Source organism: Phacochoerus africanus, chromosome 16, assembly GCF_016906955.1.
Source record: "Phacochoerus africanus isolate WHEZ1 chromosome 16, ROS_Pafr_v1, whole genome shotgun sequence".
NCBI lineage: Eukaryota > Metazoa > Chordata > Mammalia > Artiodactyla > Suidae > Phacochoerus > Phacochoerus africanus.
The window spans coordinates 46008954-46022899 of NC_062559.1; the positions used below are offsets into that span (position 1 = coordinate 46008954).

General features: G+C 40.3%; 1 protein-coding gene and 2 long non-coding RNA genes across 6 annotated transcripts in view; 2 read left to right on the top strand and 1 right to left on the bottom strand.

The window, feature by feature from the left end:
- Positions 1 to 381: 381 nt before the first annotated feature.
- On the top strand, positions 382 to 4679 carry LOC125117291 (uncharacterized). Its single transcript, XR_007132581.1, has 2 exons — positions 382 to 560; positions 4131 to 4679. It is a non-coding gene; the product is annotated as an uncharacterized LOC125117291 (long non-coding RNA).
- Positions 2391 to 13946, bottom strand: part of SNX10 (sorting nexin 10) — an 85312-nt gene continuing 73756 nt past the window's right edge. For all 4 annotated transcript variants that reach the window (XM_047763076.1, XM_047763080.1, XM_047763078.1 and 1 more), the window contains 4 exons: positions 13549 to 13649; positions 12023 to 12121; positions 4665 to 4874; positions 2391 to 4208 (listed from right to left, as the gene is read on the bottom strand). In XM_047763076.1, the coding sequence (XP_047619032.1) occupies positions 4127 to 4208; positions 4665 to 4874; positions 12023 to 12121; positions 13549 to 13649 (492 nt within the window). In that variant the 3' untranslated portion in view covers positions 2391 to 4126. The remainder of the gene's footprint in view (positions 4209 to 4664; positions 4875 to 12022; positions 12122 to 13548; positions 13650 to 13946) is intronic.
- On the top strand, positions 4786 to 6004 carry LOC125117292 (uncharacterized). The gene is made up of 2 exons (XR_007132582.1): positions 4786 to 5056; positions 5377 to 6004. It is a non-coding gene; the product is annotated as an uncharacterized LOC125117292 (long non-coding RNA).

Below are 13946 nucleotides of genomic sequence, written 5' to 3' on the forward strand. Positions count from 1 at the left end.
CCTGGGGGGTCATCGGTATTCAAAGCTCCCCACCCGCACCAAAATCAACCGCCCCCCCAGACCCTTCTGCATATTATTTTTTATTTTTTTTCTCCAGCCGCCAAGCTGTCATTCTAACGTTGGGAAGGGGGCCTCGCGGTGCCCACGTTGGAGGCAGGTGGACAGGGGAGGGGGCGCTGCAGGTCGGTGCTGTAAATCGTGCCTCTTTGCGGTTGTTGTTCCCACTCACCACCCGCCGCCCCCCTACCCTTTTTTTTTCCCCTCCTTTCTTTCCGCCGCGCAGTTGCTATGGGTTACCAGGGCGGTTGCCATGGGTTACCGAACCGAGGCCGGCTGGCTCTCTACCTGCCACCCAGTCGCCGCCGCCGCCGCCGCCGCCGCCGCCGCCGCGGGCAGAGCGGCCCAGGCGGGAGGCGGCGGGAGCGCGCGTGTGCGGGCCGCGGCGCCGGGAGTGTGCGCGAGCCGGCCGGGCGCCGCAGCCAACAGGCGGCCCGGGTGCCGCCGCGGGAGCGCCGCCGCCGGTGGGGTGGGGGGGGCAGAGCTATAAAGAAGGCCCAGAGGTAAGAAAGCAGCAAAAACACAACCACAAGTTATGCCCGTGCTGTGCCTCTTGCAGCAAAGACAAGCGGTGTGGGGTTTTGGATGCATCTACACTTCTCGTCGGGGGAGAAAGGGTATTTTCCTCTTTAGCATAAACCATTTGCATAGTGTCTTTAGACCAGAGTTTAAATTCAGCAGAAAATCGTAGCTTAATTTTTTTTTTTTTTCTCGTTTCCTCTCTATCTTTTGAAAAGAACTCTTTGGAATTGTGGAGAAAGAGAAAAGGGTCATTAACTACCAGAGTTTGCGCAGCTAAAATAAATTAGTGTCCAATGCACTGTTCATAACAATGATCTAGAAAAGTTTCCAGCAAGAGTGAAGAGCAATTGTGTCTGACTTAAAAGGGACAATGGTGACTCGTTTGTGAGATGCATATGGCAAGGAAGAGAGCCAAAATCCTTTGTAAATATTTCAAATTTAAAGAAATTATTGTTTATTTACATCCTAAGATTTCTGAACTCCATTCCACTAAAAATGTATTCATTTCTTATGACCTTTATGTGCAAAGAAAATTGTATCTATGCTTTGAATGTCAAATTGCAGTCATTAATTTCAGACAGCTTTTTGTATTTGAAAATGTGTGTGTGTGTGTATATATATATATAAAATAAATGTCTACAATCCCAACAAAAGCAGAAAATTGTATTGAAATAGATTGTATCCTCCATCGAAAGATGCTGCATTGTACTCAGAGGATACCAACTAAGTGATTTAAATATTAAGAGGAAAACTATTTAGAAATAGAATAAGCTCTTTATTCTTATTATGTTTTCATCTTAAAATTTTAGAGGCCTTTCTTGGAAAAGGGTCTTCCTTTAAAGCTGAAATATTGAAAACCTTTTTTTGTACCACAGTAGCTCAAAAATGATGAATCCTTAGGCATGGGGGAAAAAAAAAAACAAACCATAAACTGAACTCAAAACAACATTCAATTTACTGTTGGATAGAATGGTAATTGTAGTTAAGCTAAATGAATTTGTTTCAATTCTTAATAGCCATAAAAGACATTTTATTCTTTTGCCTTACAATAGTTATTGCATATCACTTGTTTGTATTTAATTATTCAGTAAAATGTGAACTAAGCATGAAAAGCTCCTGCAAGGTATTTACTATCTTAAGGGACATAACTACTTAAAGACTAACATTTCTGTTTTTCTGTAGTAATTTTTAAAACTTGAAAATTTAACTAGAATTTAAATCACTTTCTTTCAAGTGAGACCTTAAAAGAAGCCCTAAGTAACAGGTTGTTGGCTTTCATTGTTGACACCTTTGGCTTACATATGATACCAGTTCTCAAAAAGAACACATAAACTAGCTTTATAGGTGAAGAGTCTTGCCCTTGCAGAGTCAGCCAGGGAAATAGCCAGTTTTGCTGTATGTAAATCATAAAGCATCCAAGATGAGGATTCTTTAAGTTACATTTAAAAGATTTAAATAACATCTATTCTATTTAGCTATTCAAGTAATTGTTTTCTTTTTCTCAAGAAAGCTTTATAAAAATATGCCAGAGGAAAGTAAGACTTGAACAAAGCAAGAAAGCCACTGGGGGCTGAAGTTCATTTAAATCTCTCAACTGCAGAAAATCAGTTTTAAGAAGCCAGTGCTTAGATATCAAAACAACCAAACCAAAGCTAAAAGCCTCAAATGTACACAACTATAGTGACTATTAACCAAGTTTTACCAAAATTATTCGTTAAAAACTACAGATCACTCAAAAACACACTGAATTTAGATCTAAGGCAGAAGAAATACATTCTCTTGTATAAAATAAGAGCTGCAACAAACCAAAGTTGATGTTTTCATTTTTAATGTGAAAATGATGACCTCATGAAGTTTACATACCATAGTATTAGGCAATACTTAATATCAATTTTGATGGCTGTGGTAGCATCATCTAAAAGTTATATGACAATTGGTGGCACGTAATATGCTTTTCAAAACTGCTGTAAAACAGAAATAACATGAATGCAAATACATATTGCCAAGGAGCTGGGGACTGCACTCAAATGGGTGGCAAACCTTACATGTTAGCAAGATTAAAAAAAAAATTGCTAAATCTTTTTTTGTCCTGTATTAAACTAATATGTCTTAGATGGCAAAGTAATACAGTCCAAGATACATTAAATCAAAATATTTGCACAAAGTTCAATAATGTTTTAGACCAAACAGAAAAAACAAAAGGCAAAATTAAGGAAATCATTCGTATTCTAATTTTTTTTCTGTGGGTTCTTAGATAAAAGCATTTCAAAGACTTAAAATAATGCAGTAACTTTTAAATCCCTAGTTAAAATGAGGTGAGGTAACATTTAATTAAAGCAACAAGTTATCCCAGCTATGTAAAAATATCTTCCTGTTAAATTCAGGGATATTTTGTACCATTCAACAAGGAAGAAACTTAGACAATTATCTCAATAAAATTCTGCCTCATCTGAAATTTGAAGTTCAATGTAGTTTATCTAAGACACTTTATCTTTGGGCCACTAAAAAAAAGACATTTTTAATCAAATTATACCAATCCTCGGGCAGATGCCATAAAAGAAAGGGCTTTTTAAAAAATTAATTAATTCTGAAATTAGCAAGTTCCTATCCTTTTCTAAATTATGGCAATATTTAATGGCAAAATTTATTAATGTTTTTAAGATCCCACTTTTAACTTAAAGATAAGGAACAATTAACCACCACTGACCATCACAGAAAGTTCTCTTGTGATAAGAAATTGCACATTAAGTCAGAAGATAAATCGTTAACCTATAATTCTAATTACACACAGATAATGAAAACAAATTATTTGTTTCCAGAAACCACATGTGAAAGCTGATTCTGGACAATGCAAATGCATTTCGGAGTCTACATATTGCAAATATAAGCAAAATGCCTAGCACTATTTCTGGCTTTTTCTAAGATGTAAACATTATTTTAACATGTCTCTATTCATAAGATACATTTTCCATCTAAGTATGGAAGAGAATACTGGAAAGGTTAAATAAACACTCTTCAAATATTTCAGTTAAAGACCCCCCAAAGCAAAGCGTCTTCCCAAGGGCAGGGGAGGTACCCACAAAATACCAGCTGCCTGTCTGAGAAGCAGGCTGTCTGCCGAGGTGGCTAACGTCACACCTGCTGTGTTTAGGCCAACACCGCCCTAGCGAAACCAGCAGAAAGGCTCTATCTGGATTTTAAATGCTACCTACTTACCTATCTTTTAAAATTCAGTAAAATCAACCAGTTTTGTTTTTTTTTTTTTTTTTAAACACATACATCCTTTCATTTGAGGGCAGGATCTTGTTTTACCAACAATATGCGCCTATCAAGGGGAGTGCTGCATTCACAGGCTCGTAGCTTTTTACAGAAGCTTAGCCAAAGTGGGACAACATAAAAATACCACTAATAAACAACACAACATCTTATGAATTTAAATACTTAACATGACAGGGAGCTTTAGGTAAGAAGAGAATATGAGCAAGCTTTCGTCTCTACGACGGGACCTAATTTGCTATTCCTAGAATGGTAACATTGGAATTATTTTTCAGGATTCCTGCGGAGCTGTGATCATTTTACATCCGTGTGAACTGCTGTCATCACTACTGTGTCCGAACCCAGAGGATGAACTGGAAAAGAAGAGAGGGGGAAAATAATAAAAAGAGGAAATTGGTTTTCACAACACACTCAAAGGCTGAGTAACAGAGGAGAACTTTAATTATCTCCAGTCACAAAGAGAGACAGGAAATTTGGACTTTTAATTAGCCATTTGGAGTGCAGTTGGATATTTTTTTAGCTAGATAATTTAAACGCGAATAATTCAAGTCTGACTAAATGAAAGTCACATAATCAGAATGCAGATAATTGAATTTCTACCGCATTCATTAATTCAGTGTGGAGGTGTGTGTGAAGACTCCTATGATGAGCTGTCACAGCTCAATAAAATCTCAGTCAATTACTTTTTTCATTATCTTAGTATGACATCAACAAAAAAGTGTGTGTGTGTGTATATATCTACACACATGCATATGTGCACGCCGTGTCACATAAATACATACACAGTGAATCGACATGCAAGGAGATACCTTTCTGAGTCATAATCTATATCATTTTCCTTTTTCCCTTCCTCTTCTTCAGGGAAGCGTCTGTTCATCAAGGCAAACTTGTGAATTGCTTCTTCTACAGAGTACTTCGTCTGCCCAGAAACACAGGCCTCAATGTCTTCTGAATTCAGATGGCTCTGCAAGAAGAGGTGGAGGCTGCTATCGGAAAGCAGAAGCGCGTTCTGTAGGACCCTGTGTGAAAGGGAAAAAGCAGATCTAATCAGAGGACAGGGATGGACAATTACAGGGCAGGAGACAGACAAACATCAGAAGTAATTTCTCGGCTGTGGCAAACTTTGCGTCAATTACGGACTCTGCCTATTAAAGGGATGAAAGCATATGTTAACTTTTGATTCAATTATTTGGAAATTTGGGTGAGTAAAAACATGAAGCTAATAGTTAAGAACATCTGTTAAAAGAATAACTTCAAGGACATTTCTTCAATTTAACCATCTGTTATGGCCATGTGGATTAATTAGGGAAATATTTTGCTTATATGGTCACAGAAATTTAGTCTACTTTAAAAAAATTTACTGCCAACCAGCATGTCAGTTCTGTGCTCTTTATTGGCTAGGCTGTCACGAAACAGCAAACCTTTCAACGACTATTAAAAACTATATTAAAAAGTCAATACATTTCTCAGCATGTTTGACATTCTCAAACTTTACGAGTCTGTTTATATATATATTTACAGGCACTCAGTTGAGCGGTGCCTTTTTTTGAACGCTTAAGATTGACTAGAAGTTTCTCCAGGATCTTCAGCAGCACTGCGTACCTATGTTCAAATGAGTCACTAAATAAAACTGCTCCCGGCCAATTTTGCCATACGTGTAATTAAAATATAATTTTGTAGTAAGTCCACACTAGCGTTCCCACATTCAAGATCAAAGTTTACAAAGAGAGTACAGATTTCAGCTAGTGCATCAGAACTACGTGGAGAATTAAAACCACCCTGTAGCAAAATCGACACAGGCTCCAATTCATATATCGGTGGGTGTGTCTTTTTCTGAAACGCATGTCTTAGAACAGGAGAGTAAGTCAAAGAACACCCTATATTTAAATAAAAACTGGTTTTATCTTTGAAGCAAAGATTTTGGTGCATGACAACTTAGTCTCTATTCATAGTCCAATAAGGATGTAACACGGGACACTAAGGTCAGATGTAGGGGACAAAACTGAAACACGGCAACTCTACCCCATGTGGGATTTTTCAAACAGATCTATGAAAAATAAACTTATGTATTTCGGCCCAAATGAAATGCACACATATCCTGAACTGTTTAAACAAGTAATGAGAAAAATAAATCTCTTTTGGCCATTCATATCCATTTGCTTAAAATCCCAGGTCTCTGGAATGTTTCCCTCTCTTCCAAATAAAACAGAATTACTGCTTCAGGAAGGCAAGTGTCTAAAAATGCACAGTATCCAAACCAAAGTTCCCTTTGTTTCCAACAGGCTTGCAAATCTAGTTTGAGAAGATACGCTTTACTGACCTACTACTAAAAGGAAAAGGAAAACCTTTGTGCTTTTTTAAAAGGCACAATCTTAAGCAAAGCAGCTAAAGACTAGTCCATGTCCTCTGGCCAGGCTTCTTCCAGAAGATAACCACATCACATGATAAAGATCAATGGACCAAGTACGAGTAGTGAAAATAGTAAATCCCTTTTACTACTCTTTGAGATTTATTTCCTACATTTATAAATGTTTACCATTCTTGTTTTAAATGCTTCAAATCAAGAGAAGATTTATATGGCAACGACCCATTAATACTAACTTGCATCCACTGTGAGGTCTGAACAGAGTGTTTCCTGTGTCCTTTTGTCAGTGGTTTCCTGCCAGCAATGTTCCGAGTAGCTGTTCATAGGATTATCCTTACTGCTTTGTTTCTGTTGGAAATGTGTTTTATTTTCTTTATAAAATAATGGGTAATCTTTAAAATTGATTTTAGGTGGTTCGAGGCATTACACCACAAAAGTAATGAGCACTAATGCCAATGATATTGGACACAAATTCATTTTAGCTTCATTTCATGTCTAAAGCAATTCTACTGAGCCTTGAACTGCTCCCACACTGTTATTAACTTGCTAGTAACCTAACACATGGGTACAGCAAACAAAAGTGATCAGAGTCCAGGTTGATCGGGACCTCAAGGCTACTGTCCTTTTTCTTGAGCTATAATTCAATTTCCAATTTTACTGTACATTAGACTCATTATTTCCCAGTATTTTCTTTTCTGCTTCATACTGCCACCTGGAGGACACATGGGTGAACAGCCAGCGGGAGCCCAGCACACACAGCTCCCCATTCTGGCTGGGAGAGAGAGGTGGGCAGAAAGGGGACACCCACATCAGCCCTCAGTTCAAAAAGACTACATCTGCCAGGCACAGTTTAGGTTTTTGGAATTTCCTCTGTCTCTCTGGCTACATTTACGCCACCATACACCATGGGTATGAGTTTTAAGTAAACAAAAATAATTTTTGTTGTATTTATGATTTTTATTTTCAGTCAGGCATTTCATTTCAAAATTAAAAATACAAAAATTTGAGAGTGTTTTCCCATCCAGTTGAGTGAGCATAATTAGTTCATTTTAAGTCACGTCTGGTTTACTGTGCATCACAGAGGGTTGCGACTGTCATCATGATATTAAATCCTTTTTTGACCTCAGTCATCCTTGAGCCACATTTTCCACCAACAAATCTAATAGAAAATCACCTTCGACCTGAGTATAAAGAGTACTTTGTAAAACAGTCCATAAAATGCCATCTTTATAAGCCTCCATAAAAAAATACATGTATACAATTTTCAAGCCTTTATAAAAGGAACCAAAAAATAGCCTCTAGAATTTTAAAGGAATTTCGGAAAAGGTATTTACAACATGAGTCAAACGTTATTCCTTTCTCCATAACAACTTTAAACAAAGCAAAATCTGTTTTTCCTTGAATTAAACACAGTTGAAAAATCTGGTTTTCCTCAACATGATTTTATTAGGTGTATTATATATGGGTTCAGCTGAGAACATACATAGCTATGCACAACCATATAATCCTAAGAATGCCCTGAGTCTACGGAACCCATTATAATGATACACACACACACACACACACACACACACCTGTATAACACTCAGAAGGCAGTGGTGTGATGTAGGAAAAAAAAAAAAAATTCCTTCAGCCTGTTTACCTCTTACCATGAGAAAAAAACAAAACCTACACATCTGCATTGGAGACACTCAGGATCTGTGCTGTGGTGCCCTCTATCGAACATAAAGACATAAAAATTGTGTGTGTGTCGGGGGGGGGGGGGGGGGGGTGTGTTTGTGTAAAAGTAGTTGTAGTGTTTCCATGGTGTCCTTCTGTAAAAAGTCTTTTAATTTAAATTCCTTAGATTTTTAGGAAATACACACTACAATACAAAAGTCTACACTGAAAGGTACATGTAGCTGTATTAATGAATTCGGCAAAGAGAGTTGGTGCCCATGTGTGACAGCGAGCAAATGTAAACAATTAGCGGGAATGCCAATTTCACCGTCAGAGACTTACCAACAGAGTTTATAATTCAGTCTGTAACTTTCTTTCATAACTATTAGTAAATGTGACTTGCAATTTAAAATTAGCACGGGGTGGGGGGAGAATCCAAAAGGAAGATTATAGTCAAGACTGAGGAAAAATGAATATACTGAAAATCTCAGAATCATACTGACCAAATTTAGCTAGCATTTAAGAATTCTAACTGTAGGAGTTCCCACTGTGGCTCAGCGGTAACAAACCCGACCAGTAACCATGAGGATGTGGGTTCAATCCCTGGCCTCAGTGGGTTAAGGATCTGACATTGCCATGAGCTGTGGTGTAGGCTGGAGGTCCCAGCTCCGATTGGACGCCTAGCCTGGGAACCTCCATATGCCACGGGGGCGGCCCTAAAACAACAACAAAAAAGAATTCTAATTATAAACCTGCGAGTTACTGGGATTAATACCGTGCCTCCACCTTTCTTATAAAACCTTGTCTATAAAACTTAGATGAAATGTGACTCCGAATACTGTTTTAAGTATTGAGTTAAAACATGCAAAAAAGCTAAACATATACCCAGTGTTCAATAACATGGTATAAATTATTCTTCTTTGGCACCTCGTTGAAGAAACTACTTTCTAATTCCTTTATGAAGACTGGCCTGGATATGTACTTTGCTATGAAATATTTATTACTTCCCAAATGACTTTAAATGAAAAAAATATTATTACAAACACACACATATGTGCAGAGATAGCACCATTCTGGTTTCAAAGGGCTTGGGCACATATAGCACACTTGGTTCATAACTTCAAAACTTATATAAAAAACAAGTATTTTAAAAACACATGCTAAAAATCTACAACACAAGCATATATTTCACATTTTAACGCTGTGGTGTTTCCCTCTCAAGTTCCTGAAGTGCTCTACGAACAAGGTCCAAGCTATTAATTAGTAACCCACGGGGCCTCAGAGGACATCAAGCTGGAGTTAGGACACAATGGATGCGACACAAATCACATCCAGTTTCCCAAAGCAGAGTTAGGCTGCAGGGACAGAGGGGGTGCACCAGGGGCAACGACATGCAAGGTTGCTATTTCTACATAAATCAGACATAGCTGGAGGGCTATGCATCAGAATCTGAGAGACACAGAAAAGAGGGTGGGGGCGTTCCCGTCGTGGCGCAGTGGTTAACGAATCCGACTAGGAACCATGAGGTTGCGGGTTCAGTCCCTGCCCTTGCTCAGTGGGTTAACGATCCGGCGTGGCCGTGAGCTGTGGTGTAGGCTGCAGATGTGGCTCAGATCCCGTGTTGCTGTGGCTCTGGTGTAGGCCGGTGGCTACAGCTCCGATTCGACCCCTAGCCTGGGAACCTCCACATGCCGCGGGAGTGGCCCTAGAAAAGGCAAAAAGACAAAAAAAAAAAAAAAGAAAGAAAGAAAGAAAGAAAGAAAGAAAGAAAGAAAAGAGGGTGAGGAGGATCTAGAGGGGCCCTGTATGCAGGGCATTTCGTTCAGGGCTGAATCCAATCATGCGCGTATTGGACTCCTTCTTCCTTCAGGTTCAAGCCGTGTAAAAGGACCAGCTTTCCATTTTAACGTGAAACTCATCAGCTGGGAGATTAATGTTCCCAGCCCCTAATGAAACAAGTAACATCACAAGAGAACTTGGGGTCTGTTTCAAGATTTGACTTCGGGATGATAATCCAGATGCAATCCTAATGAATCTAGCCAGCCCCTGCTATGTATGTAGTTGCTTTCCCACTAGAATGGAAGCTTCAGGAGAGCCAGGAGCTTTGTGTGTCCATTTTTGCGCAGTTCTACCTCCCCAGGACCCAGCCTGGTCCAAAGCAGTCCCATTTAATAAAAAGGTTTTCAGAGTCCTTTCCCAGCCATCATCTGAATGACGCAACTATCCGTGAGGTTGGCGGTGCATGTGTTGTACTGCCTCGCTCTTTATAGAGAACCGAGGCTCACGGGAATGAAGGGACTTTTCCAAGGTCACAGACCCAGAAAACAATCGGAAGCCAAGATTCACAGGAGTCCTGGAACTCAGTTTCTTGAGCCCCCAACCCAGGACACTTTCCATTCTGACCTCCGCATCACATTCAACCAGCAAACTGCCAAACGGCATGTCATGCAAAAAATAACCGGGAGTAACTGAGCATAACCCCACGGCAGCCCCACGACTCTCACTCCAACATGAATTTGGTTGACCAACTGTGCAAGCGAAAGTCACGTTCAAAAAAATGAAGTGCTTCCTGATCAAAAAACACACAAGCCCTGGGCTTCACCAAACACAGAGACACATGCTGTCCTTTGACCTCAAATAAGGACATTTCTTTACAGAACATACGCAGCTCCCCCACGCTTACAGGGGCTGCAGGATTGACTGGCCCTGTCCAGGCCTCACTGGTGATGACCAGTCTGCAGCTTCCCTGAGCCGTCTCCGGGGTGACAGGCCACTCTGCAGACCTAGCTGCGGGGACCACGTCTTAAGGGACAGGCCATCAGCCACCTGGGTCTCATAAGACAATTAAAACCAAAGCTATTCTCAAAGGGAAAGGGCAGGGCAAACCCGGCCAGGTCTTTGTTCTGGCGTGCCAGTGACAGCCCTGAGGCCACCACGGGGAGGTTTCCTGAGAGGTGGCATGGTGCATCGGTGCTTCTCGTCTCTGGTCATTTTTACCCTTTCCGCCTTCTTTTCCTTTTCCTGCCCTCCCTCAACTCACAATCAGGGATGTTTCCGCGCGTCTCCATGACCCCTTCAGAGGAAAGGCATGATGCCATCTAAGAGCAGTAAGCACTCGTGTTCACCTGCATACATAATAATAGCCAAACCCTTTTGAGTGAGCCATATGGGGAGAGGGCGGTATATTATTTCAGGCTAGATCTAAGGTACCATGTAGTAAACTCTATACAATAGGAAGACAGAAAAATGAGCTCAATGCTACTTCATGTCTAAGTGTATTAAAATAACCGGCCAATACTTGGCTACCACTCATGATATGTCAGTCTGAGTGCGTGACATTCGTTAACTCATTTAATCCTCTCTACAGCCTTATGAAGTAGATACTATTACTACCCCCATTGTATATAGATGGGAAAACACGGGCACAGAGGAGGTAAAAGACTTGCCCAAGCCCCAGCCCCTAAGCAGCAGAACCAAGATTTAAACCCAGGCCGTCTGGCTTCAGAGGCGTGTGCAAACCAGAGTATTGTCCCATGGGATGGGTATTCCAGCATTCCAGAGTGGAGAAAAAAGAGGAATCAGAGCAGCGTGAATTCAAGTCACTTTAACTGCAGTACCAACCATCACCAAGTACTCCAGAGTTATTAACCCACCGGGACTATTCAAACACCAATAAATACGCTCTTATAAACATTCTCTCCAAAGAGCAGCACTAAACGATTCATTTAGAGGAGCCCAGAAGGGTATTAGCAGCCCATTGTAGAGCTAATTTTGGTCAATCCTAAATGTTGTAAATAAAGGGAGTTTTTAAAAAGTACCTTTTTAATAAGGCACATTTGTTTCCCGGCAAATTTTACTTTTGTCAGCTAAACTCCCAAGCAATTTGACTCTGCTTTATAGCCTGAGGGAGCATATATTTATTGTTCTCTTTTTGGAAGGTCTGGTCCCAAATATGCACCGTAGGATGTGAGCCACAAGATGGCGCTCTAATACAGGAAATGAACTACTGAGCTTCGCCCTGCAGCAGTTATTAGCCTTTCAGCAGTGCTAACATTCTCCCCCACAGGCTCATAGGACACTCAACTCTTGCAAAGCACTTTGCTCACTTCTCCTGTCCCGTCACAAGAGCTTCTGCACACTTACTTTCTGAGGAAATCTTCCAAACCCTGACGGCGCTGATCTACGTGCTGGCGATTATTCATGTTGAAAAACAGGTTTTTAGACGGAAGTTCCGGCAGTTGTCTTATGAGAAAGAAAAAAAAATTTTTTTAATCATCAAATCAAGGCGGTTTAGTTACAGAAACCCTCCAAAATGAAAGTAAATTATGCATAATTATCACACAACTATTATATAGTATTATATATATTAACAGGGTTATGTTATATAATAAGGGTATGAAAAAAATCAATGTAAAGAAAAAGCATTTTTAAACATTTTTGAGGTCTTACATGGTCAATGCTCTATAAAAGTTGGTATAATTCAAGTGATAAATTTAGGATTCAGATTCAGTAGCCAAAAACCTAACCAAACCATCATACATTCTCCTATGGTGTAATCAAGGAGAAAGCCTACAGGAGTTCCCATTGTGGCACAGCAGAAACGCATCTGACTAGTATCCATGAGGATTCGGGTTCCATCCCCGGCCTTGCTCAGTGGGCTGGGGATCCAGTGTTGCTGCGGCTGTGGTACCACAGGCTGACAGCTGTAGCTCCGATTTGACCCCTAGCCTAGGAACTTCCATATACCATGGGTGCGGCCCTAAAAAGCAAAAATAAATTAATAAATAAAAGAAGAAAGCCTTTAAAATCCTTCATATTTAGATATCTTAATACATTTCAATTTTTTAATGGTAGTTGATTTACAAAATTGTGTTAGTTTCAGGTATTTTTCAGATTCTTTTCTATTTTAGGTTATTACAAATACTGAACATAGTTCCCCATACTATACAGAAAATCTTTTTTTAAATACTGACTATAATAATCAAGACTCCTTGGAGTTCCCGTCATGCCTCAATGGTTAATGAATCTGACTAGGAACCATGAGGTTGCAGGTTTGATCCCTGGCCCAGCATTGCCATGAGCTGTGGTGTAGGCCGCATACGTGGCTTGGATCCTGCATTGCTGTGGCTCTGGCGTAGGCCAGTGGCCACAGCTCCGATTAGACCCCCTAGCCTGGGAACCTCCATATGCTGTGGGTGTGGCCCTAGAAAAGAAAGAAAAAAAAAAAAAGACTCCTCAATATAAGTGAAGTAAGTCAGAAAGAGAAAGACAAATACCATATGTTATCACGTATATCTGGAATCTAACATATGGCACAAATGAACCTTTCCACAGAAAAGACAATCACGGACTTGGAGAGCAGGCTTGAGGTTGCAAAGGGAGAGGGGGAGGGAGTGGGATGGACTGGGAGTTTGGGGTTCATAGATGCAAACTATTGCCTTAGGAATGGATAAGCAATGAGATCCTGCTGTATAGCACTAGGAACTATATCTGGTCACTTATGACAGAGCATGATCATGTGAGAAAAAAGAATGTATGTGTATGTGTGACTGGGTCACCTTGCTGTACAGTAGAAAATTGACAGAACACTGTAAATCAGCTATAATGGAAAAAAATAAAAATCATTAAAAAAAGAAAAGACTCTTCGATATACTCTTTCAATCACTTACACCAGCAATGCATTACTCTGGAGCCTCTGCCTCAGCCACACAAATTCTCTATATCTTCTTCTCACACAAGACGTCTTCATTGTAAAACACATGCTATTGGTCTGTTTAAAGAAAACAAAGAAATATAAGCCTCACTTGGGGGGGGGGAATGCTCTTCTTATATCCGTAACCCAGTATATGCCCCAATATTTGCCTAAAGTAGGATTTTAAAAACCAAAAACACATGTGCACTTATGCCAGACTCAAATCCCGCACATAACGCACCCACACAGCACCCTGAAGACAGCTGGGGTGACACGAGTGAGCAGTGTTGACCTGGGAGAAGGCAGACCCCGCCCCTCCCTGAGTCCTGAAGTAGCTTCCTGCTCACTGCTTAGCCCTCCTGTCAGAGACAAGTC